We start from the raw sequence: 25,343 nt of genomic DNA on the forward strand, positions 1-25,343 counted from the left end.
TTAAGATCATTATTTTCATTATCTGTTGGGTAATATATTGGAACATGATATAAAAATTATACTATCTAAATTAAATATGAAACAATGCATTTTTAAAAACACAAATGGTATATTTATGTATTTAGCAGAATTATTCTAATGCTTTGATACAGTATGGAAGTGATCCCTGCTCCTCAAAGACTTTTTTTCAGGGGAGTATAAGCTGGATAGACACAACACATACTGGAAAGGCTTTGATTACAATACCAGCAAAAATCTGAGTCTGTCATCTGTGGAACAATCTAGTTTAAAACAGAAAAGTTCATCATTAATTGGTTGGCCACTATGGGATTAACTCCTTAGTCATGGCAAACCATCAAAAAAATAAAAATTATAGAGTCCTGTGTGGTGCCCTTCCCTCTTCTACAGTGACAGTGGCAGAAAACAAGGCAGAGGGTACTGAGAATGACAGAATTTCAACTCTATAGCAGTGATGGCAAAACTTTTAGAAATGGAGTGCTGTGCCCCTCCCACCACCACATGCTAGATATGACCCATACCTACCCCCTTACTCCACACAAGAGAGGGAGAAAGCACTCCCATTGGGCTGCTGGGCAGAGAGGCAGGGGATGTGAAAAAATGCCATCACTCATGGTGGAGAGGGGGAGGGGAACAGCTCCACCCAAGTCCCTCTGCTCTAGTAATGAACTTGGGGAGGGGGGGAAGGTGGCCACAGAGAGCACTCTTCAAGCCATCTTTGGCACCAGTGCCATAGGTTTGTCATTACTGCTCTATAGAGACAAACCCAACTATAAAAATCTAAATGTGAAACTTCTGCCCAACTGACATGCTACTAGAAGAAACTGAAGCATATCAATATTGAAAGTTTCAAGATAAATACAGAAGACAAAATGAAGCTGCAAGCTAAATGGAGGGAAGATTCCAAGGTTCTCTTTATGGAATTGGCCCTATCAAAAGAAGGACCATTGCATGGAACACATGGCCATCTCACAATGAACATAAGCCAAGACAGCCTGCCTGCCATGAAAGTTAGTATACTGATAGTTGTTACAGGAGTTAAAGAAGATGATATGGTGAAAGAAGCACTATGTTTCAAGTCAAAAGGCTATGGTTCATATAGTGATTGAGGTTGCTATTTGTGTAGCCCTGGAGAAAGCTCCTAATGTCTTTGGACATCATTTTCCTAATTTATAAAATGAAAAAATTGAAGAAAATGATTCCAACATTACTCCCAACTCTAAATCTATATAATCCTATGATCCAAACTCAACATATACTCTATGTGTTCCATCATTTTTAGCTGTGTCCAATCCCCATTTGGGGTTTTCTTGGCAGAGATACTGGAGTGGTTTGCAATTTTCTTCTCCACCTTATTTGACAGAGAAAGAAACTAAAGCAAACAGGCAGGGTCACAAAGTTAGGAAGCATCTGAGGCTGAATTTGAACTCAGGTCTTCCTGACTTGTAACTTCTATCCACTGTACCACCTAATTGCCCCAATATATATATATATTCTAAATGGGTGATAAATGCTTATTGTAATAACTATGAGATGCATTTGAAACAAAGAGTTTATATACCAGCATATGTTTAAAGGAACAATCAACTGGACTTCAAAATCAAATTAGAATGAAAAGGCAGGCTGGATTGTATTTGGGAAATTACACATTGCTTTTAAGTATTACAAAAAGGCTTAATCCCACCACAGACACCCCTGAGTCCCAAATGCAACACCCTATCTATAGTGACAAATTTCCAATGACAACCAATGCCAAAGAAATTATATAAGGGAGATTTCTGAGGAAACATATGTTTGGAAAATGTAGGCCAGTCATTTGACGAGAATGCATGACAACAAGTAGGCAGTCCAAGATATACCTATGGAATGAAAAAAAAAAACAGAGAGAAATGCCTCCCACATGCTAGGTGGGTTCTTTGAGGAGAAACAGAAAAACCTGGAAATTAACTACACAGGAAAAGAAAGTATAAATGAGCTATACTGGCTAATCCACTGAAGCCATAAAGTAAAGAAATGAAATAGTGGGCCATAGTGGCAAATAAACTAGAAGTGATTCATATTATTTCAGTAGCAAATTAGAATTTTAGTAAAACCAAAGGCAACATAGTGCTGGTGAAAAAATATATGAATATGGAGCTAAAGGTCTTCAATGTATACAATGGCTCAATCACTTATTACCTATAGGATCACAATATCATAAACTTAGAATTAAAAGAGACCTAAATATCATCTACAACAAATTTCTCATTCTACAGATAAAGAATTTGAGGCCTACAGATATTCAGTGCCTTGTCCAAAGTCAAACTGTAATTAAGAGGTCGAGTTGGAATTTGAGCTCAGGTACTCTGACTCCCTTTCGTTCTCACTTAATTTCTCTGGTCTCAGTTTATTCATTTGTAAAATGGCTGTTGAATAAGATGATCTCTCAAAGGTCCCTTCTGATTCAAAATCAGTTTTTTTTTTTTTTTTTATGGTTCACAATCTGGTTACAAGAACTAAGCTAGATCAGTGGCTGCCAAAGTGTGTTCATTTGAGGAATAGGCTTCAGGCACTGGTTATTCTGAATAACAATACATTTTATTTTCACTTTCATATTTAAAACTGAGAAGATTAAACTGATTCTCTATCATTTTTGTTGATCCTATTTACAAATTGCTTTTGTCCTTTAACTGTCTGCATCATGCTTCTTTGTCTTTGAATTTAACACAAAAATCCAACAGGCCTGTAATGAGTTAAGTTCAGAAATCTAGCTTTCCGGCTAATCACTATTCTATTCTTGCCTCAAGAAAATATGCTATCTTTGAGTGATGTGGGTGGACATTGGAAGGCTGGTCTAGTATCTTTATACCACCAAGCTATCAGGCAAGGATGTATGGTTTGTTATCCAAGAAACTTTGGGCCAATATCTCTAACCTTGCAGGTAGACTCAAATAATGAGTGCTTCTTGGTCAAAGAAGGGAGGGAGGGAATTGTTGCTAGCCCCATGATTCCCAATGTCCAACCAATCATATTGTTGCCCTTGCCTCAGCTGTATAACCAATCATGTTATCCTCAACTTCATGATCACATCTACTCTGTTCTGTTCTTTGTTATTCTAACCTTATAAAAATCTCAAGTCTTTGTAGGGTCTTTGGCTTAAAAGTGAGGCAGAGCCATTAATCTATTCTTTTTGACGGGTTTCTTACCCTATTTATAAAGTGTCATCTTGCACTGAGAGAATGTGCCTCAGTCTATCTTTGTTGAATCTCAATCACAAAAGAATTTTATAAATAGTTTATAACTGATTGCAATGACATGGTTTTAACAACCTAATGTTTTCATAACAGGAAAAACCAAGTCCAATGGGGTTGGGGGGGGGGGGGGGAGGAAGAGATATAATTTCCACAAAGAATCACCACATTCCCCTCTCCCGCCAAAGATACCAAAAACGAGGTGGTTATAATGGACATTAAAATAAACATGCACAATTTTCCCATTCTATATTTCTATATAACAACATTTAGCAATGTAAGACAAAGTGTCCTCTGGAAAGTCAAAGAAAAGAACCTCAGAAAAGTGATGGTAGGTAGGCAGCACTATTTTCCCAATATAATTATTAAACATAACTGGGTACCCAACAAGATGGCAAGTGTTATATCAACATAGAATTAAACGGTGAACCACCTATCAAATTAGTTTCAGATCAACTCTGGTAGGCCTGATATTTTTAAGTCAAATAATATTCAGTAAAGATGCTTGTGTTGATGTTCTTGTCTCCCTCTATTTCATACCAATGTTATTCTTAAGATCCTGATACTTAGATTTCTAAAATGAAAGGATTCTGACACATTTCCAGCAATAAGACCCATAATCCAACCCTTTCCTGAAAAGAAAGGTTGTCATTTCAAAAGACAAGCTTTTATTAATCCACTTTAGAATTGTATATCAAATTTTAAAGACCTCATCCAATTAAGCTAAACTTGTTCATTCTCCAATAGAAATTTTTTCATCTAAAAGGCCTAAGTACTGTTTTGCTAAGTAGTCTATCACTACTCATTTTTAATAGTAACTTTACATTGGCAAGACCTTGCACTGTTTCATATTCCATAGAAGCTGTGTCTTCATTAATTCATGACAACAGGAAGAACTAATGTTTAACTCAGATACATGCAGAGTTTAACCACGCCTCTGAGACACCAAAATACAAGAAACCACAAATGAAGGCTCATGCTATGTTAGTCAGTGTGAACATTTTGTCTTTTCCCAAACAAACCAAGCATGTAAGAGAGAACAATTTTGGTTTAAGTTAACCAACTCTGGAAAACATTTTGGCTTCCATGGAACCCAAGTGTAATGCTCTTTTCCAATCCCGTTTTCAATCTCAACACTGTGATCCCCAAGCCCTCACAAAACAGGAGTCAAAATTGAGCCCTAAAGATGGCTCAGTATCTACCTCATTAGTGTTCCAGCGGTGCCTCTCTTTGGGTAAACTTGAACATTTCGGTAGACATTCAAGCAGCTTTTTCGGTAAAAAGATTTTTACATGGCTGCCATTGCTGTTCCCATGATCATCTAGAGAGAAGACAGAAGAACATTCAGCTGCAGAGAACACGGAGGCTTTATTGTGAAAAGCTCTGGCTGAAGCCAAAGCATTTCTAATGGTTTCCTACCTGGGTTTGGCTGCCACCTATTACCAACCCTCCACCCTACAAGGGATCCTCATAGAACCCTTCGGTTGGGGGGGGGGGGATTAGGAGTACCTTCTTCCCCTAGTATAGTCCCCTCCAAGGGGACACTCTCTATTCTTAGGATAAAAATTGTGCCACTTGGCAGCAACCCCAGTGATGGGCTTTTCTGAATTAAACTTATCTACTCATTGGGCAACAGACAAACTCACATCAAGTCACTGGGACCACACTCCCAAGGTTTCTCAACTTGGGAATAAATGTCAATCCTAGCACTCAATTTGCCCAGCCTTTGAACACAAATGATACAACATGGTGGGACAACCAAAGCCAGGGATTCTAATTATATCATCTATGAATTTATGAAGAACAAGAAGAGTGGTCTGGTCAGCAGGTTAAGAAAGAAAATCTTTAGAAAAGAATCCTGTAGTCATTTTTCTAGGCTCATGATATTAATTTTTACTCCTACTAGACTTATTGGCAGCACTGATCTTGTTAGGAGGCCCTAGAACAGACAGAAAAAGCAAGTATCAAACTACCCCCCATGAAAAAAAACTGAAGGATACAATGGATAGAGAGCTCTCTGGGCAAGGAGTCAGGAAGCCCTCAATTCAGTTAGTCAGCAAAAGGAGTTCTTATCCTAGAAATTCCCTAAGCCAATGAAATTAAGGCCTTCATGTATTTGCTTTAAAGACAGCTTTAAAAAGACTATGACTCTAGGCTAAAAGGTCAAATTGAGCCAGGTCTACCACCCCACCCCACCCCCAGAAACTCAGAAAAACACAAATTTTTTAAATCACAACATGGTTTTGTTCCTAGACCACACAAAGTTTAAGATATGAGAATGATGAGCTCTTAGCTAAAAATGAAGTATATCTCACAAAAACTGCAAAGATCCTATCTGGCCACAGGCTTGTGGATTTGATCAAGAGGGCTTTTAAACCAAAAATGGAGTGGGAAGGAGGAAAAAAACCCAGATAAAACTATAAGTTCTGATAATATAGAAGACATCAAGTACAATACAGAAGGAACAAAAGTAGAGGAAATGTCCAGTAATTCACAGGAGAAAATAACTGAGAAGAGTAAGAACGATACTTATTTACTCAAATGTTCATATACCAATGTACAAAGAACAGCAAAGTGAACTTAACATTTTAATGCTAAAAGATAAAACTCACTGATTACTACCAAGGCCTGGTGGGATGAGCCTCACAACTGGAATAAAGCAACAGAAGGGTATATCTTGTCCAAAAGAAACAAAACTAAGAGATAACATGGCAGAGTAGTACTATATGTCAAAGTAACCCCAGTATATATTACATACCAAAGGAAAATCTACAAATCTAGGAGGAGAGCAGACAGAAGCACAGCTGAGCATGTGAGTAAGGTTTTTTTTTAAAGGAAAGAAAAAAACAGAAGTGACGTTGTTATAGCAGTGTACAGAATAACCAGGCAGACTTTTTTTTTTTAAATGGGAGATTAACTCCTGCTACATCTCAGAAGCTGGTACAGAAGGGAAGCACAGCAGTAATGGGGGAAGACTTCAACCACCTATGTATATCTGCTAGAAGATTCACTGTGCTAACAAATTCATGATTTGACTTGCTGACAATTCTAGGGATGAGGGGAACTGCTACTCTTAACCGAATTCTGACCAATACAGAAGACATAGTTGTCAAATGAAAACAATAGGCACTAGGGGAGAAAATTATCCTTTAGCCAAGGATATCTGAGTGTACAAACAATCAAACATGTATCCAAGACTAAAAAAAGGAGATGAGAAAATTCAAAAAACACTCTAACAATGATTCTAAAAAGCAGTTCAACTACAAATGATCCCAAGAAACACCTAAAGAGGCAGACTGTGTTGCACTCAGCTCTCTGCTGAGCTCAGATTTTAAAAGGGCATGAAACCAAGGCAATGAAGACTATGAGATTGGTACCTGTCCAAATATCTTAGCAAAGATAAAAGCCAAAATGAAATAAGACCTGCTAAAAATCCTAAGGATGACAAAAAGAGCTTTTATAGCTACATCCAGGAAAAGATCAAGGAGAGGAGAGGCCCTTAATGAAAGGAGTTTCAGGATGATCATTAAAGCACTGCTGGATGATCCCCGAGCTCTCAGAAAGCCAAACATTGACTCCTAGAAGCAAAAACTAGTTCACTAAAAAAAATTCTTAATAGATTAATTTCACTGTTTTTAAACAAAATTACTAGGCAGGAAGAATGACACAGACATAGGTTATCTGGGTTTCAGAAAAGCACCTAGCTCTCTATTATGTTGTTCTTATGGATAAAACAAGAGATACAGGAGAAATGCTATAGTACTATCAATCAATAAACATTTATTAAGTACCCACTACATGCTAAGGCACTGGGCTAAGCATAGATAAGATTTATAGATGATTAAATAAATGATAACGGATATTATTATAGAAGGTCCCGAAAGTCTTAGCTATGAAACCCTAAAACTTCAGTAAGACTGCTGGGCTGCCCTGTATAATGCACTAGAGTTTTTAGAGTATTTTTTTACATGCATTACCTTATGAAGTCTCACAACATCCCAATGAGGCAGGTACTTCTGGTATTTTATTATCCCCATCTTACAGATGAGAAAACTGAGGTTTGGAGAAGTTAGTGACTTTGCCCATGGTCAGAGGCAGATTAATTAAATTCTGTCAAAGACAGAATTTAAACCCAGGTCTTCCTTACTCTCCACACCAAACTATCTACTAAGCCATGCTCCTCTCCCAAAGACTGTTGATTACATAGATTGACACCAACCTGAAGGTGGGTCTTTAGTGGCCAGCTCAGGGCTCTCTGTCTTTGACACTGTTCTCTTCAACAATTTGATCAATAACTCGGATGAAGGCATCCTTGGCATATCTGAGAATATGAGAATAAGAGAGCTAAACCCAAAAAGACAGTCTGGAAAAATTGGCGGTTTCTAACAAGATGGAACTCAGTAATGATGAATATAAAGTTCGGCATTAGAGAGTTCAGATATCAAAAGCACACAGATAAGATTCAATTTAACAAACAAGAATTAAGTATCCACTGGGTGAAAAGCACTATGCTAGCAATGGGATACAAAGAAGAAAAATGGCATAATCTCTGCCTTAAAATCTAACAGGAATATAGGAAACATACACAAATAACTATTAGACAAGTTAAAAAATAATTAGGCAATATCCAAGTAGCTTAAGAGATTCAAGAAGGGAAGAATCTCCTCTAGCTGAAGAATTTGAAAAAAATCACACGGGGGCAAAAGAGGAGCAACCAAGTTAGGCCTTGGAAGAAAAATTTCAATTGATAGAGCTACAAGGGCAATCCATTCCAGACAAATGAATAGCACACACAGATTTTGAAGTGGATGAGGGCAGGAAGGAATTGAAGAACAACAGGTAGTCCCATATGGCTGGCCCAGTGAATATCAGAAAATAAGACTATATGAGAAGTATGGCCCTGCCTAGGAAAACCACTTAAGCTGATCAGACAAGTACTTTAGAACTATTTCTTGGGCAGTAATATAAAGGACAAACTAAGGGGAAAAAATAACTAAATTAAAGAAACTAGTTAGCTGGGTTACCATAATCATCCAAGAGGAAAGATGTAATCAATCAACAAGCATTTACTAAATGTCTACTATGTTCCAGGTAGCATGATGACCAGAATGGTGTCAGTGTAAATGTCAAGGAGAGGACAAAAGTGAAAGAGCCAACAGGTCAAGCCTAGGCAATTAACTGGATGTGAAAAGAGGAGGCTGGAATAGGGAAAACATGGCCAATATACAACGATCAAGTGAGAAAAATATGACATTGGTTAACTACAATTTCAATATGAATCAACAATATAATGTGATTGCAAAAAAAAAGGTAATGCAAAATTAGGCAACATTATTAATATGTGTATAGTGTCCTCTATCAAGGGAACTCATTTAAGTTCTACTATGGTTCTTCATCTGTTAGACCCACCTTTGCATACTGAATTTAATTCTGGGCATCACAGTTTATGAGAAACCCTGGGAGCAGTTGGGTGGCTCAGTGAAAAGGGCCAGGTCTAGAGACAAGAGATCCTGGGTTCAAATCTGGCCTCAGACACTTCCTAGTTGTATGACCCTGGGCAAGTCACCTAATCCCCACTGCCAAGCCCTTACTACTCTTCTGCCTTAGAACCAATACTTTGACTTGATTTGAGGACAGAAGATGAGGGTTTTTTTTAAAAAATACACATATTAAAAGAAATCTTGACCAACTAAAAGCACATTCATAGTAAAGCAAGCAAGACAGTAGAGAATTCAACTGTTATATATGGACAATATTTGAAAGAACTGTGGAGTATTTAGTCTAGAAAAGATTTAGGGAATAACAAAAATGATGCCTCTCTCCAACTATCTGGAGAGCAGTGATACAGAAGGACTGATATACTACTATATGGATCTAGCGAGGAGAATGATAATGAACATAAGGAAAATACAAAGAGGCACATTGAAGCTTAACATACAGGAAAACTGTCAAATAACTAGAAATACCTATCAATGAAGAGAGATCTCTCAAAGTTCAAGAACAAGGAAAAATGGCTACTTTTCTAAGACACTGCAAAGAAATACTCATATTAGGCCTAAAGTTGAGCTAAACAACCACTGAGATGTTTTGCAATGTTAATATTCTATAATTCTGTAAATGTTTTTCAAATTATAAAATTTAAAACTATAGTAAAAAAGATTAGTAACAAAATACCATAAAAAAAAATTTGTCTTTTTTCAAAATAAACCACAAGAGAAAAAGCACAATGGGGATTTGAGAGGGGAAAGAAAATGGATATAGCATGCCTAGGTGGAGATGCAAGGAAGTACTATGAAGATCTCAAAGCAAGAGGTAACGCCAATGATGACCTGCAAAGCCCAAGATGGTTCCTGGAAAATACTTCTCTCTGGGCCTCAGTTTCCTTATGAGTAAAATGAGTTGGACAAAATTATCTCTAAAATCCTTTCTAGTTATAATATTTTCTAAAAATCAAATTTTTAAATTTGATTCTCTATTTTTGACACTTTAAAATTGTGTTCTATAAACTGTATACTCAAATGATCCTGAAATTAAGTGACTATAATCAGATCTTCATTGTTCACAGCCAAAGGCCTAAAATAAAATTTTGCTTTTATTTTTATGGTATAAAGCTAATAAATGGCAGCCTCTGAATATTTATAATTTTGTTAAAGTTACTGATTATAACATATGAGAATAGGTCAAATCAGTACACATTCATTAAGCACCTACTATGTCAAGTAGTAAACAAAGTGCTAGGGATACACAAAAAAAGCAAAAACAATCTTTACCGTCCAGGAGCTGGAATTCAAAAGGAAGGAGACACATGCAAATAATAGGTATGGCCATAAAGGATAAAGGCAGAGTTTTAACTGGGACTTGAAGGAAACCCACAAAATTCAGAGGCAGAGAATTGCAAGGACAAGGGATAGCCAGTGAAAACAGAACAACAAGAATAGCAGTAGAGGGAGAGCAGAGTATACTTGGGAAGGTGCATAAACATTAGAAAGACAGGAAAAGACCAGATTATGAAGGGCACAGGATTCCGTAATTCTGAGGCAACAGGGAGCAACTAGTCCACTGAATGGTGGCATGGGATGTGGGAGAGAATGACATGGTCAGAACTTCCCTTCAGGATCATGTTGGTGAGGCCAGTGCCAGAGCAGGCTGCTCCGTTATCCCTCTCCACCACACCTGTAGATATTTTTTGCATGTCCAACCCTCTGCCCAGCAGCCCAATTCGAGTACTTCCTCCCTCCCTCCACTGTCTGGGAGAATGGGGGGGGGGGGGGCACACAGAAGGGCGCCATAGACAGCTTGAAGGTGTAGTTTAGGCATGTGATCTCTAAAAGGTTTGCCAATGCTGCTTTAGGGAGATCACTTCCACAGTTGAGTAAAAAAATAAAACTAACCTATTATCTAAAGTGGCTAAGATAAACAAGAGTTTTTTATAGGATCAGCTCTTAAGAAGTTTCCCTTATTAAGAAATGAATAATAGGAAAACAGTTAAGTTCTAAAAATCTAAATGCATTCAAAATATTTTTGCAGAGGTGAACTTAAAAAGGTTATAGGATAAAATATTTTTGGTTTGTGACTAACAAAATTATCTTGGATCTAAAAAAAAAAGGCTCTTATCCTCTGTCTTCAATTCTAAGACAGAAGAGCAGTAAGAGCTAGGTAACTGAGGTTAAGTGACTTGCCCAGGGTCACGGAGCTAGGAAGTGTCTAAGACCAAATTTGAACCCAAACATACCCACCCACCCACTGGTCTCCAGGCCTGGCTCTCTATCCACTGAGCCACTTAGCTGCCCTCCCTATTTGGACATTTTCAAGTGAATGACTTCTAGGAATCTTAAACTCAGTATGTCCAAGACAAAACGCTATCTCTCCCGTCTACTTAACTCCCCATTTCTACTGGGAGCACTGCCATCCTTCAGTTGCTCCAAGCTTACAACCCTTGGAATAATTCTTGATTCCTCTCTCTCCTTCATCCCCTCCCCTTAGCCATGCAATGTACCAAGCCTTATGTATTCTACCTCCACTACATCTCTTCCATCCTTCCCTTTTTGTGTGACCATCGAATCAGACCCTCAACACCTCCTGCCTGGCCTATTACAACAGTCTCCTAATTAGTCTCCTCGCCCTGAGAACCTCCCCTCTCCAAGCCAGACTCCACAGAGCTGCCAAGTTGATATTGCCAAAATCAAAATCTGACCATACCTTTCCCCTGCTCAAAAAGCTCCATTGGCTTCCAATTACCTCTGGAATTCAATACAAATTCTTTTCATTTAATGACCTTCACAATATGGATCTCAGGTCTGTACCTTTCTAGGATAACATTACTTTATTCTTCTTTACATAAACTTGATATTATAAGCAAAATGGACTGCCTGCTCTTCCCCAATTGATCAATAGTCAATATAACTGCCTACTCCATGCCAGGAACTATGCAAAGCACTGAGGATACAAAGAGAAGCAATAGATAGCTTTTGCCCTCAAAGAGCCCATAATCTAAAGATCCATATCCACCACATTATCTCTGTGGTCTCTGGGTCTTTGCAAAGGTTGTCTCCCATACCAGCAATGCATTTTCCAAATCCTTTTTGCCTTCCATATCTTCCTTCACTCTCTTTAGAGATAAGAAAATTTCATCTCTGTCTTTGTATCCCCAGAGTTAGGCACACAATACTCAAGCATGGGTTGATTAGTCCTCCATGGTTCCTTGTATACAAGAAATGATAAGTAGGGTGGTTTTAGAAAAAACCTGGGAAGATATATATGAACTGATCCAAAGTGTAGTGAGCAGAACCATGAGAACATGGTACACAGTAACAGTCAATACTGTATAATGATCAACTGTGAATAACTTATTCTGATCAATACAATGATCTCATTGTAAGGCTGAAGAATGCTAACCACCTCCAGAGGAAAAAACTGATGAAGCCTGACTGCAAATTGAAGTATAATTTTTTCTTTATTTTTCTTGCTTTTTTTTTCAACATGGCTAACATGGAAAGGTTTTGCATATTTTCACATGTAGAATTCATATCAAATATCTTTCCTTCTCAATGGCTATGGGGAGGGTGGGAGGGAGGGAGAGAATTTGGAACCCCCCCAAAATTTTTTTAAATAAATCTTAAAATAAGTATTACAAAAAAAGGCTTTATCACTCTGGGAAAGGGCAAGGCCCAGTCAGAGACAAGGATCTACATGGTTCAGCCTCCAAAAGGGCTCTCTGACCCAAAGATTCAGCAAAAGTCTGAACATGAGCCCATCCAAGCCTGCCCTAGGAGCAGTCTCCACTGATTTCTGACCTTGAGAAATAGACAGAGAGAAGTGAACATATGAGACTCTAGGATGTAATTCTAGGGAGAGCCTCAAAGTTTTAGTGAACCACACAAGCTCAATGTACACTGGTGATATAACATGTCAGGCATGAAAATGGGTATGTTGGGCTGCAGAAATAGTCACTCAAAAATATCAAGGAAAGAGACTGAGAGACCCAACACATTCCCTGTCCTGGTCTGACCACATCTAAAACACATGATTAATAATAGCAACAGTATTTATACAGTGATTTAAGGTTTGCAAAGCACTTAAGTATTATTTCATTTTTATCCTCACAACCCTGGCAGGTAGATGCTATTATTATCCCCATTTTATAGATGAGAAGCCTAGGGCAGACAGATTAAGTGACTTGCCCAGGATCACATAGCTAATAAGTATCTGGGTCACATTTGAACTCAGGATTTCCTGACTCCAGGTCAAGTGCTCTATCCACTGAGCTCTTATACAATACAGCCAAAATGGAACAAGTCTGAATGAGGATGTTGAGAGAAGACATTTTAGAGTATTTGTCAGGGATGTCTTGAAAGGATTCTTATTCAAGCATGGGTTGGTTAGCATCCATGGTTCCTTCCAATTCTGATATTCTCTGATTCTGATTTTTTGAAGTTTTCTCTAACATGAGGCCCAAATTCGCCTCTATGAAATATACATCCATTGGGTTCCCATTCTCTCCTCCATCAACAAAGAGAATAAGTTTAACTCCTCTTTAATGCAACAATCTTGTTAACTACTTGATACTAATTATTCGTTATCCCCTCAATCTTCTCTTCTCCAGGCTAAATATCCCAATTCCTTCAATAAGTCTTCATAGGGTATGGATCCTAGGTATATCCTCCATTGTCAAGGCTCTTCTCTATACCTCTCCAATGAATATTTTATATTTTACTTCTTTGGTACATGTTGTCGTTCCCCCCCCCCCCCAATAGAATATAAGCTCCTTCTGGGCAAGGGCATTATTGGTTTTGTCTTTGGACCCCTAGTGCTTCATAGTGTCTGGCACTACTTAACAAATGCTCGCTGAATGAACAAACCATCAAATTTTAGAATTATAAGAAACCTCAGAAATAAGCTGTCCAATCTCCTACAGAAAGCACAAATGCCAGGATAAGTGATCATCTTGCCTTTCCCTAAAGACCATCCAATGACAGGAAACTCAAAGACACTAACATATTCTTCCTTGCCCTTTCCTTCATTAGCCCCCTCAATTTTGGGATATCTCTAATTATTATCAAGTTTTTCCTTACACAGAGCAAAAAATTTGCCTCCACAATTTTAATCCGTTTCACATAGTTCCCTCAATATATCCCAGTATAGGATGGTATTCACTCACTTCATCACTTTGGTGGCCCAACTCTGAAATTAACTCTACTTTGTCAATGTTGCTAATAAAATGTGGCAGGAAGGACTTTTTAGGCACAGTAATCTAGATGTGATCTGGCCACAAACAAGATATCCATCTTTACTCTAAACATTATATTAAATTAAATTTAAATTTCATAGGAGTTAATGTATTAGGGAACTCAGAAATTATCCAGCGTACCCCCACCTCATTTTACTTACAGATGAAAAACTGAAGCCCAGAGAAATAAAGTAATATGCCCGAGACCAAAGAAAGCCAGAAGCAGAGTCAGTAACTAAACTCACATTCTATTGTTCCAAATTCATTACTCTTTTTGTGACACTACATATTGATATCAAAAGTCAGAATAATGTATATGTTAAACCCTGCCTGGGCTATATAGCACACCTCAAAACAGCTTTCCCACATTGTTTTTTTTTTCCTTTTTTCTTCCTATATTTGGTAAAAGTTGGATTTGTCAAGTCTGAAAACATGCTATCATTTTAATTTTAATAGATTATTTACATGATATTTTCAGCCTACCCCCTCTCCCCCATCTCTCCCTGTCCCACACTCCACAAAATAACTCACTGAGGTCATTGCAAAAGTCCAAGGAAAAAGTTTAATATAAAGTTCATAGAAAGTTCTGTATTAATTATATACTATAAAAACCCTTTGTAATTTTATGTGCTTGTTCATGCTCCCCGAGCTTCCTCCTCCCAAGGGAGGCAAACACGGGCCATAAAACTTTAAAGCCCAGAATACCAAATCACATGAGCTTTTTTTACCTCCTTTCTCCCTTATCCTAAAGAATTTTTTTAATTAAAAAAAAACCCCAACTACTTGCTCATGAGATCAAGTTAGAGGTGAAACACTAAATTTCCTATATGACAGTAATCATGATTTTTACTGAGCTATATATCAACACTAGTTATCTCCCTGAGTAAGCTATTTGTTTATAGGTATAATTCTGAAAAATGAGAAGTAACATGAAAGTGAGTTTAACAGATGATTTATTTCCATTTTTGCTATCACAACCAAAACTTTAATTTCCTGACCTTTTAAATTCCTTGCCGAAGCCAGCAGCTACATGGCACCATATAGAACCTGTATACACTGCTTTTTCAGTGGCACAACAATGTAGTGCTATTGAAAATGCTTCAATCTTCCACATTGATACCAAAGCAAGGAGTGGTGAATCTGCTTGAAAGGCTTTTAAAAAAGGAAAAGGGGAAAGGCTGTGTAAGCACTGCCTCAATAAAGTTTCTAAATATAGAGTTTTATTGGGGATGTGCAGTCATGGGCTCAAAGGGAATGAGAGTATGACAGGCCAATGGGTTCCCCTTAATCAGTTTTTAACTGTGCCATTTCTAGAGTTTTATGTTTATGCAGAAAATAAATTAAACATTTTTTAAAACATAACAATGACTTATGTTTCCTCCTGTACATTATGAAGATGGCATATTCAAAAATAAATAAGTGGGAAAGGAATATTGGGAATTCAGGTCAGCAAAGCCTACCCTCCCCTCCTTTCCATGTTAAAGTTTTTCTTGTCTAAGGCTGGCAAATAATCAGTTCCTCTTCTAGAAGAACATTTTTTTCCACACTATTAAGCTTTGGGAATTTTTCCCCTAAACTATCACAACACAAAAGACATTCAAAATCAAAGATGGAAAGAAATCTTTTAAAATTATTAATCCTTTAAATAATAAAAGACTATTCATAATCTAATGACATTTACCATAACAAATATTAATATAACTCAATAAATGCACTTTCCAGTTCTGAAATCTTTATGTAACAACTGCAATTAAAAAAAAATAAGGTACATATTAGTTTCTAAATTGTACCTTAGCATTTATTTCTAGTAGTTATATTCTGACACTGTAAAAAGGGCAATTTCAACCAAATTACAGTGGTATCTTTAATTATCATTATCTGGGAAAATGTGAATGTGATATACGTCTTTACAAAATAATTATGTACAATACTTTGCAATAAAAATAACTGGTAAAGAGTCTAAAATAGACAGGTGATTTGCATAGTTGACAGCAATAATTCTAAGGAATGAGTTATCCTTTCTAGTCAATTTTCAAATATTTTCCAAATGATTTTTAAGCGTGTCTATAAGTGAGGTAAAAAATTTTCTAAAGTGTTGGATAAATTTTTAACTCATTTAAAGTGAAGAATCATGCAAAATCCTATTTCTCATATTAATGTTTTCTTTAATCTGAAATTCATGTATCAATTCACTAATTTAAACCCAAAGAATTTTATCTGATCTTTGCTGAAAGCAACCTACTACTTTCTGACTTCTTTGAGGTAAGATGTAACGCTAAATTAACTAAACTCTAACCTGGAAAAAGCTAATGTATTTTATTTTGACTCATAATTAATCAAAAATTAAAATAACTTTAGTCCTTGAATAATTATGAACACTGTTATTCAATCAAGTTGATTATGATTAATTTCTCAACCTCCAGACTGAACTCTTCAAAACAAGCGGGTATAACAGTGTATCAAATTGCAAAATCTTATTGGTAACATATTTGATCAACAACTGGCAGCAGTCAAATTAAAAGGACACTCTCTAACTTTCTGATTAGCTATTCTAATTGTGTGCTTAAATTGAATTAGGAATATACAAAATGAGTTAAGAAAACCAAAGCTCAAGTTGTTTCATACCAGTAGTAGAGTAGTCACAGCAGCAAGTCTGACAATTGGTGACCTATGGATATTCAAAGAAATGGTTTAATTTTTGCACATTTTTCCCCTGATAGAATTTAGCCCAATTATGATTTTGAAAAGCAAAATTTTCAAAACCTAATTTTGCTAATTAATAGTCCCAAAAATTCCTTTTGTTTTATGTAACTTGATTTTAAAAATTATTAAATGGTTTTTCCCTACATTTTAATTCCCATTTTGTCAGTCTATAAATATTTATTAAACACCTATGTGCAATGCACTATGCTAATGGCTGGGGATACAAAGAATGGGAAAAGCAGTCCCTGCCCTCAAGAAGCTCATAGCCTAATGAGAGAGACAACATGCAAACAACTATGTATAAACAAGTTTACAGGGGGTTAAACTGGAAATAATCAACAGAAGGAAAGCACTAGAATAAAGAGGGATCATGAAAGGCTTCCTCTAGAAGGTGTGACTGTAGCTGGGACTTGACAGAAAACCAGGAGGGACAGCCAGTGAAAATGTCTGGATTCAGGAGAATGAGGGTTTTGTTGGAGGAATAGAAGAAGGCCAAGGTCCCTGGGTCAGACTCCCTGGGGGTAGATGGGGAAGTGGTAATGAAGATCTGGAGAATGTTCCATTTTATCCTGTGGGTGACAGTGAGCTCCTGGAGTTTACTGAATAAAGAGAAGAGTGAGTTTGCCTTTTAGGAAGATCACTATGACAGCTGATTGAAGACAGACTAGAATAGGGAGCCTTTGGTAAGGAGACCAACTAGTAAGTGATTGAAATAGTCTAGGACAAAGTAAAATCCATACAGGAGGAGGTGTGGGAATGTAAAGAATTAAGGATGATACCTAAATTGCCAACCTACAACTTACCCCAGTAATAGGGAAGGGGGTGTGCGCGCCCCCCCCAAGGGAGGATAATGTGTTCAGTTTTGGACATGTTGGGTTTAGAGTAGATGTCTAATAGGCAATTGAAGATATGAGAAATGAGATCAGTAAAGAGGTGAGGGCTGGAGTAGATCTAAGATTCATGAGAAGAAAGACGATAATTGAATCCAAGGGAAATGATGAGATCTCCATATGAGAAATAGCCCAGAGAGAGAAGAAGACCCAAGACAAAAAACTCTGAAGGGACACCCATGGGTAAGAATGATCAGGATGAAGATCCAGCAAAGCAAATTGAAAAGGAGCATTCAGAGAAGAAAAACCTAGAGAGAAGAGAGTTTCAAGAAGAGAATACATGACAGTGTCAAAAGCTGCAGAAAGGTCAAGGGACTACTGGTAACTTTTGGGAGAGCAGGTTCAGCTGAATGATATAATTGGAATCCTGACTTGTAGAGAGTTTAATAGAGAGAATAACTGGAAAGAAAGCAGAGGCATCAATAGTCAATGGCCTTTTCTGGGAGTTTGTTTCATACCTTTTTGCTTGTTCCTTTTATGTCTTTTCTTCCTACCAATACTCCAAAGGATCTAGGATCCTTAACATGGGTCCTCTCTCCAATAATGTACATCACAATCCATCCATACCTCTTATCCTCATTGTTTGGTAAGTTTATCAGAAAACCTATCCAACCTAGTGGAGGGCCTTCTTTGAGTTCCCTTGATATCTAGAGTACCAAAAGTGCATATACAAGTTTTCCATTAATTATCCCCCACTCTTGTCATGTGATTAGTCCAAACTATTTTTCAATCATAACTTTTTTTGATGATATTCTTTATTATGTTTCTTCCTCCTGAGTAACTCCTTATTTATAATGTATAATCCTGTTCAAACCCACCATGTCTCTTTCTTTTCCATTGCTCTTTGGTTGCTTCTCACTTGAATTCTTTGGAGATTAGGCATTCTTTGTTTCACAGTCAAACTTCATTAGACTAGTACTAGCATTATATGAAATTCGACTTTGTTTCAGCAAGGAGCTTGAACGAGTTCTACAATTTTCTAAAAAGCAATCCAAAATCTTCACATAAAAAAGGTTTTTGATCATGTCTACTCCAACCTTGAATTTTTTCCAATGGTTCTCTATAACCCTTTATGTAAGTCATTTCACTGCAGTTATCAAGAAGCTGTCAGGACCAACTTCCATTGTATTACTATCCTCTTTTGTCAATAACCTCCAGCCTGATCCCTATTTTAAGATAATTACATATTCAAGAATGTGTTTCCAAAACTCTCAGTCAATCAACAACTGTGTATCAAGTACTCACTATTAAGTTCAAAGGCAATGTGCTGGAGGTCAAAGACAAAAATAAAGCTATATCTGCCCACAGTATTAACATATGACCTTTATTTGCATAGGAAATTGTATTTTTCAGTAACTTTCACATTCATGACTGTGTATGATCCTCATGACAATCTTGTGAGTTATATGTGAGACAGGCATAAAAACTGAAGTTAGAGAAGGCCCAAGAAATTCGAATAAGATCACCCAGTAGAGAGCACAAGTTAAACTATAGCCCAATCTAGTCTATCTGCCAAGCTTCTTCAAATCATACCTCATATAGATGACACAACTTAATAATACTCTTACAAGAAGTATAAAATGCAAAAAGGCTTCCAAGATGAGAAAGGTGGTCTAACAAAAGTTTTCTTTAAAATTTGTCAAACATATGCTCTTTCCCAGAGATTCACTCTGAAGTATAGGAATTTTTTTAAAATGCAGACACATAATAAAAAATACAAATTAAAATATGAAAATAAACTTCAAGAGGTCTGGCAGAAATTAGGCTCTGATCAAAATCTTATATCACGCACCACAATACATCCTAATGGATATGCAATCTTTTAATATTAATAATCACAATATTAAAAATTGGAAGAGAAACAGATCATATACTCTCACATTTATGGGAAGATGTATTCTTGGCCAAATAAGAGATAAAGGCAATTACAAAAGATAAACTAGATAACTTTGATTACTTGAAACTGAAAAGCTTCTGCAAAGACATTAATGCATCTAGGGAATTAAACTAAAATGTAATATTTATTATATAAAACTAATAGCCATTCCCCAATAGATAAATGGTTAAAGAATATGAATAAACAGTTCTCCAAAAAAAGCTCAAAGTATTCACAATCACATGAAGGAATCCTCCAAATCACTTATTAGAAAGATGCAAATCAGAGGCAGCTAGGTAGCTCAGTGGATTGAGAAGCAGACCTAGAGATGGGAGGTCCTGGGTTCAAATCAGACTCAGAAACTTCCCAGCTGTGTGACCCTGGGCAAGTCACTTGACCCCCATTGCCTAGCCCTTACCACTCTTCTGCCTTAGAACAATATTGTGTATTGATTCCAAGGCAGAAGGTAAGGGTTTTTAAAAAAATGCAAATCAAAACACCAAGGTTTCGCTTCACAGCCTAAAAATTATGACCAAAAATGGCATCAAAGTTGGATTGGTTATGGAAAGATAGGTGTACTAATAATACATTGTTACTGGAGCTCTGAAATAGCCTATCATTTTGGAAAGCAATAAAAAAAATTTTTTTAATAACCCTTACCTTCTATCTTAGAATCAATACTGTGTATTGGTTCTAAGGCAGAAGAGTGGTACAGGCTAAGCAATAGGGGTCAAGTGACTTGCTGGGGGGGGGGGGGGGTGTCATTCAGCTAGGAAGTGTCTGAGGCCAAATTTGAACCTACAACCTCATATCTCTAGGCCTGACTCTCAATCCACTGATCTACCCAGATGCCCCCTAAAATGTCACTTTTAATTTGGAGACTGAATTGTTGGGCTTATAACTCTAGGAAGTCATTTATTAAAAAAAAAATTCCTACATCTTCCAAAATATTTATAGTAGGACTTTTTTGTGATTAATAAGAACTGGAAACAAAGTAAATTCCCTCATTCAGGGAATTGCTAAACAAACTGTGGCATGTGAATGTAAAGGAATAGTACTGTACTCTAAGAAATTATGTCTGTGATGAATACAGAGAAACATGGAAGACATGAACTGATGCAGTGAAGTAATAAGCAGAGTTAAGAAAGCAATATACACAGAAAGAACAATGTATAAAAAAAATCAAAGATATAAAGATCAAACAGAACTGAAATGAAGGGATATGAGAAGACATCCCCAACCTACCCTTTCATGAAAGTGGGAGCTCCAGAGGTGTTACACAATACACATGTTTTTGGACTTTCTCCAAATTATAACAATAAGTTATGCTAATTTTTTCCACTTTAAAAAAACATTATTTGTGGGGCAGCTAGGTGGCTCAGTGGAGAAAATTCCTCGCCTAAGAGGACCTGGGTTCAAATTTGACCTCAGATACTTCCTAATTGTGTGACAAGTCACTTAACTTCAATTGCCTAGTCCTTACTGCTCTTCAGTCTGGAATCAATACTTAGTATTGATTCTAAAAAGGCAGTAAAGGTTTTTTAAAACCATTATTTGTGATATTTGTGATTTATGACTCTCTGGGAAGAGAAAAGATACATGAGATGATAGGGTTATGTAAAAAAAACAGAAAATATCAATAAAAACTTATTTTTATAAGATACATGAAGTTATATATTTAAAAGGAAAAGAAAGCAGTACTCAAGAGAGACTTGAGGTTTCATGTAAAATTCTCTTTCAACATCCTACTTTATGTTCAGCATTTTGTATGTTGCTATATTTAGATATCACATAATTTTAGAATGCAAATTTCTTCTAATGACTGAAACCTACGTATTATTTCTTTTCCGTGCAATATCTCATGAGCATATTCTAATGTAGAATACAACATTTAAAACAATATACCTAGAAATATAAGGAACTGATTCCAATCTATAAGGGTAAGTTATTTCTCAACTGATAAATGGTCAAAGGATATAGGAAAAGGCAGTTTTTCAGAGAAAAAGTCCAAGATATCAATAACAATGTGAAAAAATGCTTCAAATCAACAATAACTAGAGAAATGAAAATCAAGGCAATGATGTCCATCAGGTTGACAAAAAAAGAAAATGGTGGGGAAAGAGGAGCATCAAGAGGAAATAAGCACATTAATGCATTATTGGGGTAGTTGTAAATTACTCCAGTCCTTCTGTAAAGTATTTTGGAACTATGCCCATACTTTTAACAGGTCAAGGAAAAAAGGCCTCATATATACAAAAATATTCATGGTAACTTTTTGTAGCGCCCATAGACTAAGGAATGGCTGAACAAAATATAATATATAAATGTAATAGCATACTATTTTGCCAGAACAGTAGAAGAGAGAACTTCAGAGAAACCTGAAAAGACTAATATGATTTGATACAAAATCTCATAAAGAGAATCAGAAAAACAATTTTCTATTACAATCTATCCCATCTATCCTCCATTCTGCTGTAAAAGTGATCTTCTTAAAAAGCACAACCCTAACTGAATGAATTCCAGTGACTTCTATTGCCTTCAGGATCAGTGCTTCAAAGCACTTCATAACCAGCTACCCTGCACCCTGACAGACAGACAGACAGACAGACAGACAGACAGACAGACAGACAGACAAGACACACACACACACACACACACACACACTTTTTCAGTTTTCCTATACCTTATACACCTTAAATATAGACTCTATGATACAACAACACTAGCCTTTCCTGCTCTATCTCCTGACTTGACATTTCTCTAGTTAACTATCTCCTACAGCTGGAATGCTCTCCCTCATCTCTACTCCTTGGCTCCCCTGGCTTCCTTATAGTTTCAGATAAAAGTCCCACCTTTTACAGGAAGCTTTGCTGGCCTCCCTTTTAGCTCTTTGCAAACTGTCTCCTCCACTAGCCTTCAAGCTCCTTGAGAATAGATTGTTTTTTACCTTTCTTTTGCCCAGCACTCAGCACAGTGCCTGACCCATAGTAGGCACCTAATGCCTACTGGCTGACGAGCTGGCAATAGTATCAACACTGTCAAGATAATTTTGAAAGAATTCTAATTAACTCAATGATTCCAGAGGACTGATTATGAATTGTACTACCCACATCCGCCAAAGGAGAAGTGATGGACTTCAGGTATAGAAAGATATATATTAGACATGGCCAATTCAAAAATTTATTTTGCATGATGTTCATTTTTATTTTTATTTTTTCCCACAAGGGAGAAGAGGTAAGATGGGAGAGGAAAAAAAAGATTTTTTTGTTCATTAAAGAAAACAATACAAATTTTTAAAAATATCTCAAATATTTAAAAACCCATTTACATTTAAAAATATAAACAATATTCCTGATACTGGGCTAGAGATGAATTTTTTTTTTCTAAAACTCTTACTTTCCATCTTAGAATCAATACTGTGTATTGGTTCCATGGTAGAAGAGTGGTAAGGGCTAGGCAATGAAGGTTAAGTGATTTGCCCAGGTTCATACAGCTGGGAAGTGTCTGAGGTCAGGTTTGAACCTAAGACCTCCGTCTCTAGGCCTGACTCCCAATCCACTGAGCTACCCAGCTGCCCCCTAGAGATTAAATTTCGAGGCTTCTTCATACAAATAACCATAAGCCAACAAAACATTCCATGGGCACTCTAATACTTTAGCAGGGAAGTTGAAAATGTAAAAATCCACTGCTCTCAAGTTATTTAGTGCTGATTCTGAAATCTAGCTACCATTAAACTTCATTTAAATGAAATTAAACATTCACAAATTCCCATGGAAACCTAACAAAATAGTAACAGGGGGAAAAAAAAGTAGAAATTATCACATTTCTTTGAGAAATGCTGCCTGATTACCTTTAGTCCTAAGAACATGCTAATTAGTCTGGTTAACTTACTAGGAGTAAAAATGTTAGATCTTTTCTCAATAATTCTTTATAAGTCACACATTTAGACTCAGATATTTCACATGTTCCAAGTTAATTGTAGCCCATAAATTTATATTCTTATTAATGTTTACAAATTTAATATTACTTTAACTGTACATAAACATTTTTATGAATTAATCAAATGGCTCCTAAACTTGGATTGAACTCTTCCCCTAAACTCCATGGACCTCTCCTTGTTATTCTTAATTCCTTTCCTTAAGTCCACCAACCTAATTCTTTACAAGATTAAAAACAGTACCTGGGCACCACTGATGATTCCCCTACATTAATGAAATAACTGCCACCATAATGACTACTACTTTACTTTCAGCTCATCCCTCATGTTCCAAGTCCTCATATAGCCCTCCCCCTTTCTATTTTTGTCCTGTAATAGCTAATAGCATTTTCTGGGTCTAAGGAATATTACCATGAACTATGGAATAAACCCTAGTTCTAAGATTATCTTTTAGGAAACATCGTCTTAAGGAAACAAACATTTGTTAAGCACCTCCTATGTGCCAGCCACTGTGCCAAGTGTTTTACAAGATCAAACTTAATCCTTACAACACTTCTGAAAGGTAGGTGCTATTCTCCTTTAAGTTAAATGCGTTGCTCAGGATCATATAGTCCAATAATATCAGATGCCAAAATTAAACTCAGATCTTCTTGACTTCTAACACCACTATGCAACCTTGAAGTGAGGGGAGTAATATGTGAGACTGGAAATGTAGGATGGGCCAGATGGTGAAAAGCTTTAAGCAACAAACATGAGTTTATATTTGATCCTAGAAACAACATCAAACCACTGGATTATACTGTGTCAAAGAGTAAACTTGAGGAAATGTGGCAAAAATGGAACACTAATGTATTGTTGGTGGAGTTGTGAACTGATCCCAACATTCTAGAGGGCAATTTGAAATTATGCCCAAAGGGCTATAAAACTATGCATACCTTTTGATCCAGTAATACCTCTAGGAGTGTATCCCAAAGAGATCTCAAGAAAGGGGAAAGGACCTACTTGTACAAAAATACAAAAAGCATCTCTTTTTGTGGTGGCAAAGAATTAGAAATTGAGGTGATGTCCATTAATTAGGGAATAGCTGAACAAATTGTGACATATAACAGTGATGGGATACTATTGTGCTCTAAGAAATGATGAGCAGGATGACTGCAGAAAAAACTGAAAAGATCTATATGAACTAACGCAGAACAAAATAAACAGAACTAGGAGAACATTGTACATAGTAACAACACTATATGATAATCAACTGGGAAAGACAGCTTCTCTCAGAAAAGTAGCGATCCAAAACAATTCTGAAGGATTTATGATAAAGAATGCAATCTACTGTTGAGGTTCAAATGTAAATCAAAACATACTATTTTCTACTTTACTTTATTAGTGTTTTTATTTTGTAATTTTGCTTTATTACAAGTATTCTCTTACAACAATGATAAATAAGGAAACGGGTTTTGCATGATAATACATGTATAACCCAGCTGAAATTGCTTGCCATCTCCAGGAGGTGGGAGGATAGAAGAAGAGAGACAATTTGGATTTTATAATTTCAGAAAACCTATATTGAGAAATTATTACTGGTAATTGGAGAAATAAGATTTTTTTTAAAAAGAATAACATGGTCAGACATGCATTTTAGGAAATTCACTTTGGTGGCTGAAGGATAAACAGCAGTGAGGAGTGACTAGAGTTTTTTAGTCATGTCCAACTCTTTGTGATCCCATTTGGGATTTTCTTGGCAAAGATACTGGAGCAGTTTGCCATGCCCTTCTCCAGCTCATTTGACAGATGAGGAAACTGAGGCAAGCAGGATTATGTAACTTGTTCAGGATCACACAACTAATATTTAAAGGCAGATTTAAACTCTTTCTGACTCCAGACTCAGTCTTCTATCCACTGTGCTACCTAGCTGCTAGAGGCTAAAGTTAGTGAGACCAATTATAAAGCTATCCAAAAGTCTAAA

General features: G+C 36.6%; 1 protein-coding gene across 18 annotated transcripts in view; it reads right to left on the reverse strand.

Moving 5' to 3' along the window:
- Window positions 1-25,343, reverse strand: part of CAMTA1 (calmodulin binding transcription activator 1) — a 1,356,239-nt gene that overhangs the window by 1,308,441 nt on the left and 22,455 nt on the right. For 8 of the 18 annotated variants that reach the window (XM_056795880.1, XM_056795875.1, XM_056795874.1 and 5 more), the window contains one exon: window positions 4,451-4,569. In XM_056795880.1, the coding sequence (XP_056651858.1) occupies window positions 4,451-4,569 (119 nt within the window). Of the gene's footprint in view, window positions 1-4,450; window positions 4,570-7,467; window positions 7,570-16,599; window positions 16,643-25,343 lie in introns of all 18 variants that reach the window. The other 10 variants (XM_056795879.1, XM_056795869.1, XM_056795868.1 and 7 more) reach the window with 3 other exon arrangements.

The sequence above is a fragment of the Monodelphis domestica genome, chromosome 4, assembly GCF_027887165.1.
Source record: "Monodelphis domestica isolate mMonDom1 chromosome 4, mMonDom1.pri, whole genome shotgun sequence".
Classification (NCBI taxonomy): Eukaryota; Metazoa; Chordata; class Mammalia; order Didelphimorphia; family Didelphidae; genus Monodelphis; species Monodelphis domestica.